Source organism: Hibiscus syriacus, unplaced genomic scaffold (assembly GCF_006381635.1).
Source record: "Hibiscus syriacus cultivar Baekdansim isolate YM2019G1 unplaced genomic scaffold, ASM638163v2 tig00014370_pilon, whole genome shotgun sequence".
Taxonomy (NCBI): domain Eukaryota; kingdom Viridiplantae; phylum Streptophyta; class Magnoliopsida; order Malvales; family Malvaceae; genus Hibiscus; species Hibiscus syriacus.
The window spans coordinates 636,182-659,393 of record NW_024062323.1 but is presented as its reverse complement, the minus strand read 5'-3'; the positions used below and the strand labels follow the sequence as shown (position 1 = coordinate 659,393).

The window sequence follows — 23,212 nt, the reverse complement described above, 5'->3', positions numbered from 1 at the left end:
TGTAATAACGCTTGATTTATTTTACATTCAATTCGTATAATAATTAAAGGTATTTATTTTAATATTTCCACTATTTTTACGAGATATAATATTTATTTATGTCTACATTGATTTCAAAATGTTCCTCTTTTAGACTGTGTATTGACCACATTTATTACACTCATAACGTGAAAAGACTTTGCTTTGCCATTCAGCCATTAGTCTTCTTTCTGCTTCAACAGTTACTCCTCTGTTTCGTCTGCCTTTTATATATTTTCAAACAGGAAACAGACAAGCAGAACAATCCAAAAATATATATTCCCGGGATCCAAACAAACAAAGTGAATTCTTCAACCAATACGTGCTGCATGGCCATGCATGTTCTGATGTCCCATTGTTTTGCCCTGTACACTGTGAACACCTGCAGCAGCAACCATGTTCAAAACAAACGGTGTTAATTAGTTTCTCTTTCCCCTCATTTTCTCACTAAACAAACAAAAAATAAAACGTGGGTGTGAGCTGAATCCTGATTCATGGTTGTGTAAATCCATGCATGTCATTTTCATAGCCATTACTCTAGAAAACAAGGTGTCCTCATTAACTCTTCGCTGTCTGTACAAATTTTTTGTTGGTCTCAATGATGATTTTCAGCGTTCAAGTTTATTAGATAATATAGACTCTGAAGCTCGCATTTAAAGCGCATCTCTCTCTCTCGTTGTACCATCTCTTTTGTATGTTAAATGTTTTACTTCACGGCACTTGTCACTCCAAAACTGTAAGTCTCGCTCTCTTTACTCTTATTACTAGAGTTTCTTGTTAATTTTTGAAGAAATATGGGGCGGACGCCATGTTGTGACTCGGAAAGCTTGAAGAAAGGGCCTTGATCTCCTGAAGAAGATGAGATGCTCGTAAATTACATTAACAAACATGGAAATGGAAGCTGGCGTTCTCTTCCTAAGCTTGCAGGTTCCATTGTTTCTAATGATCTTTACTAGTGATCATAGGCTTTCATGCTAATATATTTCATGGGATTAGCTCATGGACTTTCAAGTTCACGGGGCTTCAGATCTGTTAATACCTCTATTACCATCTGAAATCATGTTTTTGTTCTTTATTTACTGGTTTTTTGCCTGTAGGAAATGTAACCAAGTACCATGTATGTGTTCCATTCATGTTATCTATCATGAGTTGGTACTTGGTACCTTCTTCAAGTTGTTTCATTCATGTTCTTTTTTCATTGCAAGGAGATTTTTTCACCCTGTAAATGATTCTCACCAAGTAGAAACAGTAAATATATATTCACCGGTGCGTGTTGGACTGAATGGTAAAGAACTCGATACTTCTAAAGTTTCGGATTTGGGTCTTGTAGATGAAAAAACAGCCGTAGTAAAACTTTGGTCCCGTTTAAGATCTGACTTCCATATGAAATTCCATTAATTTTTATACAGTTTCTTGACTGGCAGGTCTTCTTTGTAGCGGCAAGAATTGCAGGCTTCGATGGACAAATTATCTAGGCTGGACATAAAGCGTTGTCCCTTCACCGTTGAGGAAGAGGACCTTGTCATTCAGCTTCATGGCATCCTTGGAAACAGGCATGTTGTCCTGTCGGAATTCTAAATGGTTAGTTTTTTGAGAATGGAAAGGGTTTCATTTCTTTCATCTTTAATGAATTCCAGGTGGGCTGCCATTGCTTCTCAATTACCAGGGCGAACCGACAACGAAATCAAGAACCTATGGAACACACACCTGAAGAAACGCCTACTTCGCATTGGTCTTGATCCGAAGACTCACGAGCCAATCACCCCAAGCGATCCAACAACAGCAGCACCTACATCTCCAGCCACCCGTCATATGGCTCAACGGGAGAGTGCTAGACTGGAAGCCGAAGCTCGTCTTTCACAGGAATCATCGCTCTTCAAATCCAACTCTGATTATTTCCTACGGTTTTGGAATTCTGAAGTTGGAGAATCATTTCGAAAGTTGAATAAAGAAGATAAATCTCTATGTCAAAGCCCCATCTTGCAAAAATCTTCATCGACGAAATGCGGATCGGATCGGTTTCAGCTGTTACAGTTGACAGTTGCCCCAACATAGCTGCAAGAAATCAAGTTGAAGATATTGAATGCAAGAGTTTCAAGTCATGCACCAGGATCCGATCAATACATCTAACACATCGTGTTCGAACAAGTCAGATGATTCATCAGATACCGCACTGCAATTGCTGTTGGATTTTCCCATTAACAGTGATATGAGTTTCTTGGAAAACACTGATCCTGATACATATCTACCTCCCCTTCCGAAGATTTCTTGTAGGCGTGAACTTTGATCCAGATTTAAGTGCCAAAAACTAGTTGTATGATAAGGTTATTGCTTATTGGCCTATATTAAACATATACCCGTATTTGATTATCGTTCTCGAATATGAAGAACATCATCTGTGCACCAAAACGTTAACCAATTCTATCATAATCCATATGAGAAAACCCTCAAACTTGTTCTCAAAGAAACAAAAAAAAAATGATATTCCCATATCAACACATTCAATTCAATAATAGATAATTCTGATGTTCTTCCATTCTGTTCATACATGAAAGGACATAGAAACAGACAAGACAGATGATACAGTTGAAAAAGGGGGGGAGTTACAAAATACAAACAAGAAAAAGTGTTGTAATGAAAACAGTATCAATAGAATTTGCTTTGAGACCGAACATGAGATTTTGTAACTTTCAGAAACAGCCGAGGAGCTTTCTCGGTGTGTGTCTGGTTGCGCGGTATTTTGCAGCCATTTCTTCTGCCTTGAGAAGCTCTTCTCCGCGTTTGGCTTCGATCATTGCCTTCTTTTCCTCTGCTTCCTTGTGAAGTAAAGCTACCTTGTTTTTCATTTTCTCTGCATATTCTGCCTTTTTCTTTTCCAATTGTTCCTGCCAAAGCTTCCACATGTTAGAATTACCAGGATTACGGAAATGTGTACTTATATAACACTGGAATGTCTGTATGTGTACGTGTATGTTCATCTTTTCCGCTAAGATTTTACATAAATCGGAATATCTATCTCTAAATGAATATCTAATCGAACACAAATGTTGAAAATATTCATCCTTTCATTATCCAAAAAGGATTGGGGAAAAAACGTACCTCAATTTTTCTCAGGTTTGCTTCCAGAGCTGCTTTCTTGCTGTTCTCCCATGCTACAGTAGCAGAGAGCTTTTTCTGGGCCCTGCTCACCAGTTTCAGTAAAGTTGATAAGATACATACATGCATGCATGCATACATACATCTATTACATTATATAAATATATTCATATTTATATGCAAGACAAAAATATAGTAAAGAAAAGAGGGTTTTGGGACTTGCTTGTTCTCCGCTTTGGTCTTCTCACTATCTTCCCATGCCCTGATGAATGACAACCTTTTCTCCTTTTCAACCTCTGCAAGGGCAACGTCTGAAAAAAAAGGGGGGGGGACCAATCTTAGAGCCACAGTGGCCTACAAAAAAGGTCCGAAGGGCTACCAAATAGTCTCCGATGATAATGATGGTATCAGAAAGAGAAGTATACCTCTGTCATGTGAGCCAGTCGAAGTTTTCTTTGGTTCTGGCTCCGGAGCTTCTGTCAAAATGAAAAATATTGTTGGAACACACTAGAAGAATATCTTGAAAATTGGCACATCATTTGAGTTAAACCAAAGCTCACTCATTTTTTAATCCATGGAGAGAACTGAGGTTGAAGAAAGAATATAGTAAAACTTGATCTAAAACTATAAGCAAAAACTGGGAAAATCAAAGGAACTTGTATCGATTTATATAACATTGGATTTGGAATCTTAAAAGCAAGTAAAGAAGTCAGGTTGTCAAAACAATGAAATAAAGTTCCCATAATCGTTTTAGTAAATGCCACATGATAAGCAAATCGAAGAACAATGGTTCACAAAAGGCAGGAGCTTTAACATAATCCAGATCATATATGCCGCTCTGCCAGCCTAATCATATTACACAACTTCGCTAATTCTTTAGTTTAAAACAGTGCTGAATGTTGTAAGTTCAAACTATAAATAAAACAAAAAAAGGTGAGTGGCAACAAAGCTTACTCTCAACTACCACAAGAGCTTTCGATTCTTCAGGTTTTTCCTCCGCTGGCGGTGGAGCTACGGTTGTTTTCTTGGAATAAGCGTTCGGAACCTCCGCAGCCGGCGCTGGAGGAGGAGCGACTGGCGTTTCAGCTGCAACTTCCTTCTTCATTTCCTCCGCCATTATTAAGATTACAAGTGCACAGCTGTCGGGAAAACAAAAAAAATGACAATTTCGTGATGGATATGATTCTATGTTGTGAGAACTGGCTTTAATGCTGGATTTTTATACCTGCATAGTTTGTAGTCCCGTTATTTTGGATCCAACGGCTACTCTGTTTCGAAAGAGACAAATATTGTCATGCCGACAGGTAAAGCGGTTAAACTGTGCCACGTATGTCGGCAAATGAGATTCGACGACGAAGAGTAGATTTCAAAACATACACTTAAAGGGTAAATTACGCCTTTTCATCGTTCAATTTTAACCCTCTTTTTTTTATTTTGATCACTAGATTCAGAGAAAAACGACTATAATTTACAAGTTTTATTTTTAAAAAATCTATTTTACGATAAACAAATATGTCCTTATCGACTATAACAGGAAATATATCAAAGGAAAGTGATGGGATTGCTGTTTACCCTAAACTTTTGGCAAAACTAACGTGGTGTGGTGATGAGGGGGAAGGGCCCGCCAGCGGTATTGATTGGTTTGACGGATTAAAGGGGGACCAATTTGTCTTCCATCATTCTTCTTTCATATTTATCGTCACTGTTAACTCAATGATAAAACAACTTTAGTGTTTGCTTTAGACATGCCCGTTACAACAATTACATGTCTAATGCTGTGCTTCCTTCATTACCACAGTATGCGGTTGGGCTTAGACCAAATGAACCCAATCAACTGAATTGTTCGACGACGCCCAAGTCCAATAGATGATATATTCACATTTATACCGTTGAATTTTTAATTTTGTCAATTGTACCACTGAACTTTGATTTTCGTTTCAATTATACAATAGAATCGTTAAAACGTTAACGACACGATAATATGAAGAAAAACTGTTGAAGTGGTTGACAGCTACCGACATAAACACTTCACCAAAACAATATCGTTTTGATCCGTTTGTTAACAATTTGACATATCAGTGGTATATCTAAAACAAAAATCAAAATTCAGTGTTACAATTGACAAAATTAAGAGTTCAGTGATATAAAATGATACAATGCCTAAAATTCGGTGCTATCTAGTGTAGTTTATCCTAAAATATAATGATGAACAACCAATGATGGTCTAATAAGCAAGAGCGTGGATGATTGAAGCAACGACATATAAAGATGGATTACTCCGACATCCCCAAGCACCAAACATAGAGGAGGAAACTTGAATAATAGCCAAAGTAGATGAAAAAGCTTGATGCATTGGAATCATTGGATTTAGGTAAAAATATTTCGCAAAGTTTTCATTTTTCATGCCAAATTATATGTTTTTTTATGCTGATGGTTGTAAAAATCATGTTTTATAGAACTTGAAATGATGAAGGAAAGATTTGCAAAACTTTTACTTGGAGAAGACATGTCTGGAAATGGAAAAGGAGTCTGCACGACTGTTACCATCTCAAATGCCATAACCAATCTTTATGGTACATAGACATGACTGTGTTTTCAAAGTTTTCATTCAAATCTTTGAAATTTGCTTAGTTTTACGTTGAATGTTGATTACTGCAGCGACTGTATTCGGGCAAAATTTGAGGTTGGAGCCTTTGAACCCTGAAAAGAAGGCACTTTGGAAAAGAGAAATGGACCGTCTTTTATCTGTCTGTGATTACATTGTATATTTGCTCCAACCAAGTCACAGAATTTGCGTAATGGAACAGCTGTTGAGGTAAGGTTTTCATGGTCCGAACCAAAGCCATCTCTGCTGATTGATTGATTAACCCCCCCCCCCCCCACACACACACACACACCCCTTTCAATCATTTCTGGTTGATAAATGCTAAACCAAGCATTTAATTTCCACATTTTTTGTAATTCCATGAACAATTTGATTCCTGTTACATTTGGACCATTTTTTTGTACATTAGAATCCTATTCATTAACGAATTTCATTGCAACAATCTGAGATTCCAAATTGCTGAAACAACAATCTGAAATAAAAAGGTAAGAAGAAGAAAAAGGTGGAAACTTAGAACTTACTTTCGGGATTGATTTTGTCAACGAAGAAAAGGATGGAAAATACATGTATCTGATTTAAGTAGTAGTTATGGTGATAAATGGACAATGAAGAAAATTATCTCAAAAACCCTTGAAGAGCATCCACTGCTTGAAGTCGAAACCTGAGGTCAATTCTTCCACTCTAAACAAAATCATTGACCACTCAGATTCTCACTCTTCAAAGGTACACCCCGATGGAAATATTGCTTTACTAAGAGTATCTCGCCCTCTTATGCGACTTCTTTGGGGAAATTAAGATGGATGTGTAGGACTTAATTGCTTACTGATTCCGCTTCCGGGTTCCTCGTCACTGTTGATGTTGCTCGGAGTGATCCGATTCTGGTATGCTCTCCGCCGCAAAATGAAGACATTGAAGTGATAACAAACGAGCTCTTCCCGACTTTTCTTGGGGAAACACTTGTGGATATCCTCCCAGAAAGATTTTTCTAGCGACGGAGGATTCGACTTCACTATAGATGAAAACATCTTCTGTTGTTCCTCCGCCCATGCAAAAGCAACATCTTCACCCATCTTATCGAATTTCCATTTGTTGAAAGCTGATCCAAGCTCCAGCTTTACTCTCAATCTCTTCTCTCTAATATGAAACTTTACACATTGTACAGAACCTTGAAGGTGGCAGCCACATGAATCCGGTCTCCCCTTTCCTATCAGAGACCTCTTTTCCATCTTCTCCAATGGCCACACACGAGTCCCCAACCACTTTGCTTCGCTTTCGTATACTACTCCAGTCCACTCCGGTACCTCTGCTTGAAATAACGGTCCAATCGGAACTTGAATGTCGACATCATAGTCGAACACCGAACCCGGAGTTATAGAATCACGAATCCCATGCAACTGTTTGTCGATCCCTATCATAGAACTGTCGGATGTCTGTGACCGAGCCTCTCCTTTAGATGCCGTTTTTCCGAAAAAGACCTTCCTCGTGAAACTCAGCCTCTCTCTGAGGTTGTACCCGGGCTTCCAGTTATCGCCATACGTGCAGGGATGCATCTTCTGGTTTTTCTACAGAGTAAGCATACGATGGAATTATTATAATTATCACATTAATGAGGAGGTGGGGGGAACACACAAAGGAATATGATGAAATAAATTACTGCACAATACACACGCAGCAAGGAAATATATGTATAATTTCATGAAGTGGATCATCTAGTGAAAATAAATGGACAAAATGGAAGACTGGTAACGATAAATATTAGTGATCGCATAATAAAACAAATACGAATTTTATATGAAAAGTTTTAGACGAAAAAATTCAAGAACAGAAAAGAGAAATTCAGTAAAAATATCACAATTACAAGAATTTACAGCTGCATGACCTCACAAATTCTAAGGTTAGTTACTTAATGAGAAAGAAATCTAATATTATAAGGGAATATAATCCTACATTGGATTTGCAGCTAGCTCCGCCACCACCAGTTGGGTTTAGTGGTAACCTTCGACCCGAGAGCCGCCGCATTCACCACATACCCTCTTTTTCTACCAACTAATTTCTTCGATCAAGCAGGTGACAACGGGAATTTTTCAAATCAAATAAAAACAAAATTCGAGTCACAAACTTTACCAATTTTTTATAACATCATTATCATATTTATTAATGAAACACAAAGTTGTTACAAATTTATTAACTTTTTAATAAAAATAGTTTTTATACATTTTTATTATAATTTAAATAGATATATTTTGTATGGGTTAAGATCCAGTTATACTTAAATGTAAACTTTTTTACACCTAAATAGACGACTGAGATTATCTCTATATTTTTTTAATGAATATTTTCTCATTTTCTATTATTAATCTCAACTATCTATTTCACTGTTGTGAAGAATATATATGTTCAGAACAAAAGTGACTGTTTCATCAATAGTGCTTCTTTCAAATAGTATCAAGATGACTATAATAAGAGACAAACGAAGGATTTTATATTAGAATGTGAATTTATAAAATTTTAAGAGACAAAAATAGATTATCAATGAAAATTGAAAATATAAAGAAAATATCTAAATTATATAAGAATTTTTTTCCTTTGCCAGCTCTCGAAGCTAGACAAGGATGAAGTGACAAGCACTTAACCACTGAGGTCAAGAAGAGAGCAGTATTTATATAAGAATTTGAAATTTTCAACGGACGACCCTATCCTTTGATTATTCATAAGGAGCTAATAAAGCATGATGGAGCATTGTTCATGCAGACTACCTCCACAACATTCAAAGAAGTTGGAATTAAATAATGACACAAATTATTCTAAGATTCAATTAACAACATGAACAATAAATGGCACAGGTTCCAAGTAAACAGATATCTGACTTGAATTAATGACTAAAAAGCAGGCAAGCTATAACAATGGGTGGTATGTACCTGCAAATTGGCCTGACCAGCACTTGAATGATTATCATTTCTGCGAAAGGCGACTTCCCGGAACAATAAAACTTGCTTCCAAAGCTCTTCACTCCCATAAGCCTTCCACTTTGAACTGTCCGGTAATGAACCAATCACCAAATGACAAGGATCCTTTGCAACTTCAGTAACCCAATTAAGCATTTCCCATGTAGAATCCTGCTTCCGTTTATGAGATGAAAATTTTCCTTAACATCATTTGAATCCAATATCATAACATCATCGTCGTCATCACTGCATGTGCAATCCTCGTCGTCATTACACATTGAATTGACTGCACTTTTCGCCATATCTGAAGGCACATCTTCATCATCGTCAACTAGAATGAACTTGTTGTCACCCTCTGAATCAAACACCACGCTCTTTAGATCATGGTCGTTCTGCAAATTTTCAACTTCCTCATAACGCAAAACCCTGTTCATCAAATCAATATGAATGGATTCTTCACCTTTTACACGTTTCTCTCCTCCATCTGAACCCGCTACTATATTCTCCTCCACTTGCGAATACTCTATAATTTTCTTCTTTGATCCCAACAAAAACCATTTAAGCTCAGCTCCCAGTTCCATCAACTGATCACTACAGTTTGATTCGCTCTTTGAGTCCTCACTTTGAGCAATTCTTTCCAAGCATCTCTCTAACGAAACTAAGTAGTTAATCAAGAAAAGCTTAAAAAGATCCACAGGCCTTCCATCTGCAAGCAATGGAGGATGAGGCCAAAAACAACCTTGGGCACAAATTTCTTTCAAAAACAACCCAAGGAATTTGTTAAACCAGAATCTAAGCTTGTTGGGTTCAGATTTCAAAAACAGCGCTTCGGAGAAGGGCTCGAGATCGACAAAAGAGGTAGCTGGCCCGAGCTTTTCTAGGTATTTAGCGCAATCTAGTGAAGGCCCATCAACAGCTCTCAACGACCACCCTGTCATGGATTCCGATTTCAATACCTAGAAACAAATAGTTCTCTCTATAATCTTTCATTATTCGAAAAGAAAAAAAAAAGAGAGCAAATTCAAACAACTCTGGGACCAAAACGATAAATGAGTAAGAAAGCACCATAGAAATATTTAAGTTTAAAATACAAACTAAATCATCTGGTCCTGCATGATAGATAATTTTGGCGGAAAAATGAAAATTTAGTAATCTAGGGTTTTGGATTGTTAAATTCGGTTTTGTCCCGCGCTTTCTCTCTCTTTCCCTTAATCGCAGATAGAGCGGAGGAGGAAAGATTAGACCTTTTGGGGGCTAAATTACAAGTTTTGCAATAAATCGAGTATTGAGAATTATACAAAGTACTGAAAGAACAGGATAAAAATACCTGTATTTTTATTTGGGTCCTCCTTGGTAGGATTTTGAAGACAATCTATCCCTTGGACTCTCTTTGTTGCCTTTGGGTTTCCCCCCCCCCCCCCCCCATCTATTTCTCACTTTGCTACCTTCGTTTTCCCTCAATACTCTCTTTCTACCCCTTCCTTTTGCAAGGGTTTTATTAAGCCCTTCTTTTCTCTCCTCTTCTTTTCTTTCTACCTTGGGAGGAGTTTGACTAGGGTGGGTAAGGTTTCAAGCAAAGGCTCCAAAACCCCTATTTTAAAGTAGCTATTGGGCATAATTAGTTAACCATGGGTTGAGACTGAGAGGGGTCAGGGGTATGTTTGGTAATTCACAAATACAAGTTAATTTATAAAAGAAAAGAAAAATGAATAATCTTTTATAAGTCTTTAGATTTAAAGACGGTAATTTAACCTAAATTTGATAGGTTATGACCCGATCCGATTTGATAAGGTCGATTTTTTTAAAAAATGGTTTGTGCCAGATTTTTTAAGGGTGGAGTCGTGTCAGGTTGAGTTCGGATGAAAAGTGAAAAAACTTCGGGTCGGATTTATTTTTAAAAAAAATATTATTTTTTTAAAATTCAATCCTTATTTTATATCATGTAGGGTCGGATTTATACTCTAAAAATTCGAATCGGGTCAGAGTTGGATGAATGATATAAAATTTTCGGGTCGATTAAGATTTTAATTGAGGGTGTACGACACGACCCTAATCCAACCCGTTGCCATTTTTATTTATATAATAAATTGATAACAATTGGTATATTTTAAATGCGATATTTGAATTTTATTGACCGACTTGTTAGATGCGAGATTTTGAACTATGAACTATTAGTTAACTTCAAAGTCAAATATCTTTTCAAACGATACTAGTGAATGATAATTCTTACCGAGGTGTGGATGGAAGACGGATGACTGAAGTTAAAAATTTTAAATTTTCATATAATTTAAGTATTTATTTTATATTTTTATTGTTAAAATATTTTTATTTTTAAAATTTTATAAGTTTGTCTCTGTAAACTTTTATAATTTTATTAAAATATTATTTTTATATCTATTCGTAGCTCTGAAATATGATAAAAAAAATAAAATTATTAGCATTTGTATCTCCACAACAATCTCGTTTAGGGACAGATTCGGAATCTTACAATTTTAAAATTCCACAAGCTATATATTTTTTGTATTTTCTTATAAGCGTTCTTTAAATTCATAAATTCTAACAATTTACCTAAATAAAATAGTAATAAATGAATTTCCGTACAACTAAAAACAAATTCTTTAGAGTTTGAGCTCGTACGTACGTTGATTAGTTTTAAATTCGAATCTAAACAACAAATTTTAATTATTTAATTTTAAAAATATAAAAACATTTAAAAATTTTAAAATATATATATATATAATATTAATTATTAATTAAAAATATTTTAGTTATCTATAAATTAAAACAACATCAGTTAGTTTGTGACATCAAATTAACAAAAATTAGTAATAAAAAAAATTTAAATGGTTAAGCCAAGTGTTGGGCTTTCAAAGCTTATATCTACTTCCATTTAATGGGTCAAATTTGTGAGTTGGGTAAAGTGATTCCACTCGTAAACATTTTTGTTTTGATTTTCAAGCAAAGTTTTTTTAAGAGGTACCAGCTGAGCTATTTATTGAGTAAATTAAAAGGAAAAAGCATCAAACTTTATGGTTTATCGAGAGTAAAATAGGCAAATTTCATCACTTGTCACTAATTTATCATTAATATAATGAATGATTCATTCAGTTAACCTAATGTTATAAACATTTCATTTTATAATTATGCGTGTAACAATTGTTTGAGTTTTTGGTTATAATTGAGTGACTAGATTGTAATAATAAATAAATTATATTATCTCATTATTATAATTGATCAATAAAATGATCTAATTGTAATTAAAAACTTAACACCAGTTTTAGATTTAACGATAGAGTGATGTATTTGTAACGTTCAATTAATCAAGAGATGTATTTGTAACTTCTTAAACTTTAATGATCAATTTATAACTTTATTAATAATTGAGTAATATATGTATTATTTATCCATAAAAAATTTTGTTAGTATTTTTTAAAATTAAATAATCAAATAAGAATCTAACCTTGTATTACTTGATAAAGCTTGTAACCTCCTTAAAAGAAATCTCACATTCTCTGCATATCTTACAAAATTTGGATATGAGGGGATTTAGTTAAGTATTAATAAAGCATTCATCAATTAAATTAAAGCCTTCCACCGTAAATATTGTTGATTTACTCACGGCTGAGTTGTAATCATATATTTAAATTGGAAAATATTATTGAATTTCGGTAAAGCAGTAGATAAAGATAGTTTTAAAAGATATATTTATTTAAAGAAAGTATTTTACCATAATAAATTAAAGCTAATGAAATAATTAAAATATATTAATGAATCTGAAAAGTGAAATCTTTTAAATGCGCTCCCAAAAAGACATTCTAAAAGCAGTCGCCACCTCTGCCTATAAAACTTGACCATCGTCCCCCCTTTAAGACATTCTTCAGCTTTCACATAGCTCCTGTGTTTTCTGTTTATTGTTCGTCAAACAGCTAAGTATAAGTGTTCTTATTTTCTCTTCGAGTCTTTGCTCTGTGAATCATTATGGGGTCACCATCCGAGTGAACGTAGGTTTTCCATGAGTTACGCCCTTCCGATGCATGGTATCCACATCCTTCAATCGTTTTCTGTTGTCTTTCTTTATTGGTTCTTTGTTGTCGATTGATCTGCTCCTCTAAAGCTACCTCTTTAGTTTGTTATTAGTTCAATTTATTTATTCCGATCAACTCTTTAAAAAAACAAAACAAAAAACTTCCCCCCTGAGATGGCTACCGTGCAAAAGCCGGCGGGTTCCTTGGATTTCGACGAGAAGAAAAGGAAGAAGATGGAGTCGAACCGTGAATCGGCAAGGAAGTCACGTGAGAAGAAAAAGAAGCAGATGGATGATTTGACCAACGAAGTGAGCGCATTGCATGAAGAGAAGAACGACTTAATCAAAAAAGTCATCCTCTACACCGAACGATTCATGAATTCGGAATCTGCAAACAACGCGTTAAGGGCTCAAGCAGCGGAATATACCAGCCGGATAAAGTCCCTGAAGAAGACGCTGCAGCTGCATTATGCGAGACAAGGCAGCGGGTATGCCCCGGAGGTCACAACTCACAAATCCTCTGATGCAGCCGTGACTACCCTCCTTTTCGACGGTGCCAATTATTTCGGCGGCTGATATGATGGATTCCGATGGATGGACTTCTCTTTCTCGTTGTGGTCGGTTTAATTAATATTTAATCGCTCATAGTAATTCTTAGGTATTATAAATAGCCATAGAAAGTATAGCAAAATAATTTCATAGACATTACAATCCATATCATCTTTACCTTATTCATAAAGTTATTGTTATTATGAATATTTGAAATAAAATCTTTTATCTTATAGTATATAATTAGATTGATGTTAATTTAGATTTATTACATACAATTGAATTGATATTAATTTATTATATGTTAGATACATGTTACATGTATTTCATTTGTATGCATTAGTATTACAATGTTTCGTATCAATTTCAAAGAATTAAATATAAATAAAGTTACATAATATAATTAAGTTGACAAGCAAGATTGCATTTAATAATTTAATTAAACTTATTGTCAGATAAAATTGATAACTATCTCCAAACATTAGGATTTATGTGGAGGTGCAAGGATTATTTTAATGCAAATAAATGGATTTTACTCCTATCAGAAACCTGCAAAGCTCTGCTATATGGGAAGTGGGCATTTGGTAGGAAGCAGGGGTGGGTCAATTACATCCTCATTATATTGGGAAAATAATTAAATTTAACTTAATGTGTTAAATTAAAATGTAAAAAAAAAATTGCATACCCATTATTTTTAAGAAAAAATTAAAATTTTATATCCCATTTTTAAATTTATGAATCTGCTTCCAGAAAATTTGTACAACAAGTTGAGTCAAGCCAATGAAGCTAGAGATGCCAAGCTTTTTGGAATCGGTCCCGAAAGATGGTTGTGCGACATATTCAAGACGCGTAGCTCGATATGGTTTGTCATCTCAACCGGGATTTCTCCTATAAGATGGTTGAATTAAATATGAAAAAATAAAGTTAAATAATATAATTAAGTTGACATTCAAGATTACATTTAATAATTTAATTAAACTTATTGTCAAATAAAACTGATAGCTATCTTCAAACATTAGGATTTATTTGGAGGTACAAGGTTTATTTTTATGCAAATAGATGGATTTTACTCCTATCACAAACCTGCAAAGCTCTGCTATATGGGAAGTGGGCATTTGGTAGGAAGTGGAGTCCCACAAAGCAATGGATTCCCCTCATAAATGGAGGAATTGTTAAATCTTGTTACAAAGGGAATGCTTCCTGAAAAGTTGTTGTCGGACAAGTCGAGTCCAATCAATGAAGGTAGAGATGCCAAGCTTTTCGGAATCGGTCCCGAGAGATGGTTGTGCGACAGATTCAAGATGCGTAGCGCGATAAGGTTTGCCATCTCAACTGGGATTTCTCCTGAAAGATGATTGCTTGAGAGGTCTATGCTGTTCACGTTTGCCTCGACGCTGTTGTATTCGGGATCTCTTCCTCTTGTTACCACCTTTATTAGCCCTTCGAATACATCGCTGCCCTTTCCGTTCACCAATGCGGTCAGGTTACCGATACACTTAGGAATTGGCCCTGAAATATTGTTGCCGGAAATATCTAATATGTGAACGTTTTGAAGCCTGCACCACTCATCAGGTATGTTCCCACTTAAAAGGTTGGAGCCGAGACGTAGCATGAATAATGAAGAAAGATTTTGTACCCACAAAGGCAGAGTCCCCGACATTTTATTCCCTCCGAGGTCCACGCTTGTCAAACCTGAGCAGTTTCCCAACGAGGAAGGGATTTCGCCATCCAGATTGTTGTTGCTCAACAGCAGCACACTTAGAGAAGGAAGAAACCCCAAGGAGCTCGGAATGTTCCCCGTCAAGCTGTTATTCGATACGTCGATTCCCCATAACACAAACGATCGATGCCAACAGTTTGGGAGTTGTCCACTAAACATGTTGTTTCTTAGAGAAACAATGTTAAGGCCCTCTATATCACACACTGATGATGGGATTCTCCCGCTCAGATGGTTCCTAGAAACATATAATTTCTTCAATCTTGGCATCAAGGCTCCAATGTTTTCCGGTATTGGCCCGGAAAATGAATTTTCGTGGAGCAATACATCGGTTGCATTAGTGGACCAAGAAGGGAAAGGACCACCAAAGTTATTGCAACTCAGATCGATGAGATTTAAATTCGGATAACTCAACTGGTCTGGCAACTCCCCCCTGATTCGGTTTTGAGATAGAACCAAATAGTTTACTTGAGCAGACACTAGAGAAAACCATTTCCCTGGTATGGTGTCGGATATGCCAACATTTTTTAAGATGACAGAGGTAAGTTGATTTTGAACTTGAAGCCATAAAGGAAACGAGGGACCTACCATGCAGTTCTCAAGTTGAATGGATTTAAGTTTGAAAGGAGGAGACCATCCGTCCGACACACCGAAAACCAAGGAACTCGTCGGCTCTGTTGTGAGACGAACATTCTCTAGTTTTCTGAGGTTCATGAAGTGGGTTTCTTTTAATATACCATTCCAAGAATTTGCCATAAGGTTCAAATCGACTAGCCACGATAGTTCCCCTAGACTTTCAGGAATTGTACCATTCATCATGTTGTACGACAGGTCTAATTTTATCAGCTTTGACAAGCTTCCGATTGATGTCGGAATCGAACCCCAGAAAGAATTGCTAGAGAGATCCAGATGTTGTAAATGTTTAACCGATCCTAACGAGTTGGGCAGCTCCCCGATCAACAAGTTAGAACTGAGATCTAGTGTCTCCAACTTATTGTTTGGACTACCTGAGAAACCACTAAAAAGCTCATAAATGTCACCATGGAAATTGTTTGCAGACAGATCTAGGAACTCTAGTTTGCTAAGATTGCCAAAGAATTCAGGAATTTGGCCCTCGAGGTTCAAATTATCAGACAAATCAAGTACTCGGAGATTTTTGAGGTTTGCAAATTCAGCAGGAATGGAACCGCTGAAAAAGTCCCATGTCAGATACAGTTCGGTGAGACCGGTGAGATTGAACAACCATTGAGGAAATACAGAGTTAAAAGAATTCTCCGACAAGTCAAGAACCGAAAGTGAGGTGAAATTAATGGATGGGAGCGTCAATGGTAGACCTTGAAGTTCACACCAGTGCAAGCGTAATTCTACCAAGGAGGGAAGCATATTCAACGTGTGCAGCCAGTGATCAGCTACGCCATCGAGTTTGGAGAATCCCAGGTTTAGATATTTCAAAGAAGAGAGAGGCGTAAGCCATTCCAGACTCTGTGAACGTAACTCCCGAGGACCTGTACTACTGAAGGAGTCGGCATAGAGGTCCAGGTACTCCAAACTCCACAAATTCTCAAGCGAAGCTGGAATCTCTCCGGCAAAAGACGCGAAAGAGAGATTGAGGTACCGCAGACTTTTGAGCTCCCCGAAGAACTGGGGAATTTCAAGGCCTTCAAAATCATTGAGGCTAAGGTCCAGATAAGTGATTTGTTCCAATTGAAGCAGAGACGAGTTGATCTCACCTCCCAGACATGAGCTTTTGTATGATGTTCGATCTCCGTTGATTAAGTGGTATGGGTTTCTAAGGTCGAGCTCGGTGACACGTCCAGTTTGGTTGTGGCACTTAATACCTTTCCATGTGCAACAATCTTCACCGGACCAGGAAGAGAGCCTGCCCGAAGGGTCAGTGAGAGCTTCTCGGAGGATGATCAGTGCTCTTCTTTCGGTGGCTGTGCATTGGATAGGTGTGGAGCGGACGAGAAGCAGTGAATTCAAATTGAAAAGGAAGAGGAAAAGCAAATATGAAACAAGGAGATAAGGCTTGTTAGCTGCCATAGCGATGGAGTGTGGGGGAATAGGTTGAGATGTTGAGTCCAAATATTTGGAGAGTGGGTGCTTTTTATCCATGATACATAATTAGTGGGGCGGCCTATCCATGATACATAATTAGTGGGGCGGCCAGCAACTTGGATTTGGGGGTTTTATATAAGGAAATACGGATTAATATACGGTTAAGAAACAAAATAATCGAAAATTTAATAAGATAATTAATAAATTCGGTAAAACGTTACTTGAAATGTTGATAAGCTCATAATGTTGGAAAACATGAATAATTATTAAAAAAATTGGTAACCGATAAACTTTAATTATCGGTAGGTACTAATACATATATATTTATAAGTATTCATACTTTAATGTGGAAAACAATAATTTAAGGTTATATTTTGAGTGAGTTTTAATTATAAGTGTCTAATGACTTAATTTCATGTTACGGTATATATTATTATTAATTTAAAAATAATAAACATATATATTACATATTTATTATTATCTTTAGTTAAAATTGTTAAATTTAAATTCTAAATAATATTTTATAAAAAAATCTAAATAATCAAATAATTTTTTATCTAAATGAAATTATTAAATTAATGATGTAGGTGAAAAACATAAATAACTAATAATTTTATGTGTAAATGAAATTACTAAAAGTATTTATATCTATATTGTATGTATCAATATTTATATTTAAAACTTAACCGATTAAAATAAAATAGGTGTTACCTATTATGTTAAACTACATACCGCTTTTTTGAAGGTTACTAATAATGTAAACGGTAAAATAAAATAGGTGTTACATATTACGTTAAAATATCTACCGGTTTGTTTAAAGGTTACTAATAATGTGAACATTAAAATAAAACAGACGTTGCCTATTATGTTAAATAGGTGATATCTATTACGTTAAATAAGTGTTACCTATTACGTTAAACTAGCTACTGGTTTGTTTAAAGGTTAATAATAATGTAAACGGTAAAATATATACAACTTAACCGCTTGAATTTTTTTTAAAATTCGAAAAATATGGATACTTACTCTAAAAGTACAGATACTCTAAAGGTTAATAATAATGTATCCATACTCTAAAAGTATGAATATTGTTTCGACAGTAATGTAAACGGTATAATATATACAACTTAACCGTTTGAAATATTTTTTTAAAATTCGAAAGTATGAATATTTACTCTAAAAGTATGAATACTCTAAAGGTTAATACTAGTGTATTCATAATAATAATGTATACATTCTTACTCTAAAAGTATTGATATTTGCTAAAATATCGACCATCAAATCATAATAGTATAGATATTTATTTTAAAAATAATTGACATCCAAAAATATGTAATGTATTAAATCATAACAATATCATTAAACACAACTTTAATATTTCAGATTGCAGCCTATTTTTTTATTCAAAATAATAATAAGAGTCTAATGACTTATTTTTATGTTACTGTATATATTATTATTAAATTAAAAATAATAAACATATATATTACATATTTATTATTATCTTTAGTTAAAATTATTAAATTTAAATTCTAAATAATATTTTAATTTTTTTGTATAAATAAAATTATTAAATTAATGTTGTAGGTGAAAAAATAAATAACTAATAATTTTTTGTTTGTAAATGAAATTATTAAAAGTATCTATACCTATATTGTATGTATAATAATTATATTTAAAACTTAACCGGTTAAAATAAAATAGGCGATACATATTATGTTAAACTACCTACCGGTTTGTTTGAAGGCTATTAAAAATGTAAACGGTAAAATAAAATAGGTGTTACCTATTACGTTAAAATACCTACCGGTTTGTTTAAAGGTTACTAATAATGTAAACAGTAAAATAAAATAGACGATACCTATTATGTTAAATAGATGCTACCTATTACGTTAAATAAACGTTACCTATTACATTAAATTAGTTATTGATTTGTTTAAAGGTTAATAATAATATAAAAGGTAAAATAAAATAAGCACCATCTGTTACGTTAAAATATCTACCAGTTTGTTTAAAGATTAAGAATAATGTAAGCAAAAAAATAAAATAAACGAGACTTATTACGTTAAAATACCTACTAGTTTGTTTAAATGTTACTAATAATGTAAAGGATAAAATAAAACATGTGTTACTTATTATGTTAAATATGTGTTACCTATTACTTTAAACTAACTACCGGTTTGTTTAAAAGTTAATAATAATGTAAACGGTAAAATATATACAATTTAACCGTTTAAAATATATTTTTTTAAATTCGAAAGTATGAATACTTACTCTAAAAGTATGGATACTCTAAATGTTAATAATAATGTATCCATACTTACTCTAAAAGTATGGATATTGTTTGACAGTAATGTAAACGAAAAAAATATATACAACTTAACCGTTTGAAATATTTTTTTAAAATTCAAAAACATGTATACTTACTCTAAAATATGGATACTCTAAATGTTAATAATAATGTATTCATAATAATAATGTATCCATACTCTATAACTATTGATATTTGCTAAAGTATCATCCATCAGATCATAGTAGTATCGATATTTATTTTTAAAAATAATTGTCATCCAAAAATACATAATATATTAAATTCTACCTATATCATTAAACACAACTTTAATATTTCAGTTTGCGGCCTATTTTTTTATTCAAAATAATATTATTGGGCGCAATGTAGTATGTTAATATTTATTTATAACAAAATAAGAAATTAACCTATTTTGTTGTCGTGGGATTTCAAAGGCATATCAGCTTAAATTTTGGTAACATTTTTTGCTCTACCTAATATGTTGATAAAATTAATAACAAAAATAAGTAATTAACTTAATTTGTTATCATCGGATTTCTAAGGCCCCTTCAGCTTAAACTTTGATAATATTTTAGGCGCTACTTAATATGTTGATAATATTGATAACAAAATTAAGTAATTAACATGTTTTGTTATCGTCAGATTTCTAAGGCTCCATCATCTTTAAAAAGTCGCTACTTATTACATTAAATAAACATTACTTGTAATGTTATTATGATTGATAATAATGTTTCTAGTAATTAACCTATTTTGTTATCGTCATATTTCTAAAGCTCCATCAGCTTAAACTTTGGAAATATTTTAGGCGCTATCTAATATGTTGATAATATTGATAACAAATCAATTAATTAACATATTTTGTTATCGTCGGATTTTTGAGGTTCTATTAGCTTTAAAAAGACGCTACCTATTACATTACATAAGCAATACACGTTATGTTATTATGGTTGATAATGTTTTCAGTAATTAATCGGTTATGTTAATGTCAATATATTTTTGGTGCATTTTACATACGACGATAATATTCCCGGTTATTACCATTATTATTATCAACACAAATAACATTTCCAGCGAAAACATATAACATTTCCAATAATACTTTTAATCGATCACTTATTTAACCAATCATATTATATATATTAAGAGAAAATAATCTCAGTGACCAAAAATGCCTTATAATATACGATTTTAACCAACTTTTTTTGGATTTGCCAAAATGACAAACTAAATCGCAATGCGATCAATAATTCGCAACGCGATCTCCGGTATCGCAAACCAGTTTCCAGATTCGCAACGCAAACATCGACTATCGCAATGCGATTTTCCAAATTCGTTGCGATAGTCCTCGCAACGCGAACTTTGACTATCGCAATGCGATTTTCCAAATTCGTTGCGATAGTCCAAATTCGCATTGCGATTTATTCCAAATTCGTTGCGATAGTCCAAAATCGCAACGACGGGTGGTATTGCATTTGTTTCTTAAGAATTTTCTCTAAAAAGATAGTATTCGCACGGACGTGTCGAAGACACGTATTACCACGACCACGACCACGACGAGACGGCGGCGGCGGCGCGCGAGAGTCCCCCTTGTTCTCTATCACTCAACAAGGAAGTGGAAAAGCCAAGCCTTAAATACCATTCCCAATAGTGTTTCCAATACTATGTGTGATTGAGCATTACCAACACTTGTTCCCAATACTATGTGAGATTGAGCCTTAAATAGTGATATTATTTGTGAATTATAGTTAATGACTTTAGTATTTTTATTAAAAGTATTTGTGGTTCGTTTAGTTTTCATGCAATTCTAATTTATTTTCAATTGATTGTAATTGCACGATAACAATTTTTTTTATTCTCGCGAGTGATGCAATTTTTTTGAATGTTTTGCTTAAAATTGCAATAATCGCGATTGATTGTAGATTGACTTTTAATTATGACATATTTAATCGTATAATACTAATGCAATTGGTTGCTGATTCAGTTGTTTTAAGGTGCATGATTGTTAATTGTTTCCTGAATAATCACATAGTATTGGAAACAAGTGTTGGTAATGCTCAATCCCACATAGTATTGGAAACACTATTGGGAATGGAATTTAAGGCTTGGCTTTCCCACTTCCTTGTTAAGTGATAGAGAACAAGGGGGACTCTTGCGCGCCGCCGCCGCCGCCGCCCGTCTCGTGGTCGTGGTAATACGTGTCTTTGACTCGTCCGCGCGAATACTATCTTTTTAGAGAAAGTTCTTAAGAAACAAATGCAATACCACCAGTCGTTGCGATTTTGGACTATCGCAACGAATTTGGAATAAATCGCAACGCGAACTTGGACTATCGCAACGAATTTGGAATAAATCGTAACGCGAACTTGGACTATCGCAACGAATTTGAAAAATCGCAACACGAACTTCGACTATCGCAACACGAACTTGGACTATCGCAATGCGAATATGTAAATCGCAATGTGATAGTCGAAGTTCGCGTTGCGAATCTGGAAACTGATTTGCGATACCGGAGATCGCGTTGCGAATTATAGATCGCATTACGATTTAGTTGGTCATTTTGACAAATCCAAAAAAAATTAGTTAAAATCGTATATTATAAGGCATTTTGGTCACTGAGATTATTTTCTCATATATTAATTGTATATTAATCCACTCACAGCAGAACTCACCGAATTGTGGGTTTGGAAGTTATCCATATCATCACTTATCACTCATATTTGCCTCTTTAGAAACCCCAGAGGCAAGACTCAACGGCATACAACAACACACCTTTGAGTTATAAAGCAATCATCAATTAAATTAAAGCCTTCCACCTGTTGATTTACTCGCAGATAAGTTGTAATCATATATTTAAATTGGAAAATATTATTGAATTTCGGTAAAGCAGTAGATAAAGATAGTTTTAAAAGATATATTTATTTAAAGAAAATATTTTATCATAATAAATAAAAGCTAATGAAATAATTAAAAAGATATTAATGAATATGAAAAGTAAAATCTTTTAAATGCGCTCCCAAAAAGGCAGTCTCCTCCTCTGCCTATAAAAGTTGACCTTCGTCCTCCCTTTAACACATTCTTCACCTTTCACATAGCTCGAATTGTCCTGTGTTTTCTGTTTATTGTTCATCAAACAGCTAAATATAAGTGTTCTTATTTTTTCTTTCGAGTCTTTGCTCTGTGAATCATTATGGGATCACCATCCGAGTGAACGTAGGTTTTCTATGAGCTACTCCCTTCCGATGCATGGTATCCACGTCCTTCAATCGTTTTCTGTTGTCTTTCTTTATTGGTTCTTTGTTGTTGATTGATCTGCTCCTGGAAAGCTGACCTCTTTAGTTTGTTATTAGTTCAATTTATTTATTCCGATCAACTCCTTAAAAAAACAAAACAAAAAAACTTCCCTGAGATGTCTACCGTGCAAAAGCCGGCGAGTTCCTTGGATTCCGGCGAGAAGAAAAGGAAGAAGATGGAGTCGAACCGTGAATCGGCAAGGAAGTCACATGAGAAGAAAAAGAAGCAGATGGATGATTTGACCAACGAAGTGAGCGCATTGCAGGAAGAGAAGAACGACTCCATCAAAAACGTCATCCTCTGCACCGAACGATTCATGAATATGGAATCTGCAAACAACACGTTAAGGGCTCAAGCAACGGAATATACCAACCGGATAAAGTCCCTGAAGATGACGCTGCAGCTGCATTATGCGAGACAAGGCAGCGGGTTTAATTGATCTTTAATCGCTCATAGTAATCATAGGTTACTATATATAGCCATAGGAAAGTATAGCAAAATAATTTCATAGACATTACAATCCATGTCATCTTTACATTATTCATAAAGTTATTGTTATTATGAATATTGAAATAAATCTTTTATCTTATAGTAAATAATT

At 34.5% G+C, this 23,212-nt stretch overlaps 4 protein-coding genes, 1 long non-coding RNA gene and 2 pseudogenes across 5 annotated transcripts; 4 read left to right on the top strand and 3 right to left on the bottom strand.

Moving 5' to 3' along the window:
- The first annotated feature begins 906 nt into the window (after positions 1-906).
- Positions 907-2,320, top strand: LOC120207140 (annotated as a pseudogene).
- Positions 2,321-2,493: 173 nt separating this feature from the next.
- On the bottom strand, positions 2,494-4,246 carry LOC120207216 (remorin-like). Its single transcript, XM_039206737.1, has 5 exons — positions 4,069-4,246; positions 3,540-3,590; positions 3,338-3,425; positions 3,118-3,199; positions 2,494-2,903 (listed from the first exon to the last, which is right to left on the bottom strand). Exons 1-5 carry the CDS (start codon positions 4,229-4,231, stop codon positions 2,709-2,711), a joined length of 579 nt encoding a protein of 192 aa, XP_039062668.1. The 5' UTR covers positions 4,232-4,246; the 3' UTR covers positions 2,494-2,708.
- Positions 4,247-5,457: 1,211 nt separating this feature from the next.
- Positions 5,458-5,877, top strand: LOC120207165. Its single transcript, XR_005524174.1, has 3 exons — positions 5,458-5,485; positions 5,571-5,687; positions 5,773-5,877. It is a non-coding gene; the product is annotated as an uncharacterized LOC120207165 (long non-coding RNA).
- A 351-nt stretch (positions 5,878-6,228) lies between these two features.
- On the bottom strand, positions 6,229-10,216 carry LOC120207209 (annotated as a pseudogene).
- Positions 10,217-12,862: 2,646 nt separating this feature from the next.
- LOC120207139 (bZIP transcription factor 53-like) lies at positions 12,863-13,264 on the top strand. The gene has a single exon (XM_039206652.1). It carries the CDS (start codon positions 12,863-12,865, stop codon positions 13,262-13,264), a length of 402 nt encoding a protein of 133 aa, XP_039062583.1.
- A 498-nt stretch (positions 13,265-13,762) lies between these two features.
- LOC120207208 (receptor-like protein EIX1) lies at positions 13,763-17,015 on the bottom strand. Its single transcript, XM_039206730.1, has 2 exons — positions 14,321-17,015; positions 13,763-13,799 (listed from the first exon to the last, which is right to left on the bottom strand). Exon 1 carries the CDS (start codon positions 16,995-16,997, stop codon positions 14,334-14,336), a length of 2,664 nt encoding a protein of 887 aa, XP_039062661.1. The 5' UTR covers positions 16,998-17,015; the 3' UTR covers positions 13,763-13,799; positions 14,321-14,333.
- A 5,711-nt stretch (positions 17,016-22,726) lies between these two features.
- Positions 22,727-23,050, top strand: LOC120207138 (bZIP transcription factor 53-like). The gene has a single exon (XM_039206651.1). The coding sequence runs from the start codon at positions 22,727-22,729 to the stop codon at positions 23,048-23,050; it is 324 nt and encodes a 107-aa protein (XP_039062582.1).
- The last annotated feature ends 162 nt before the right edge of the window (positions 23,051-23,212 follow it).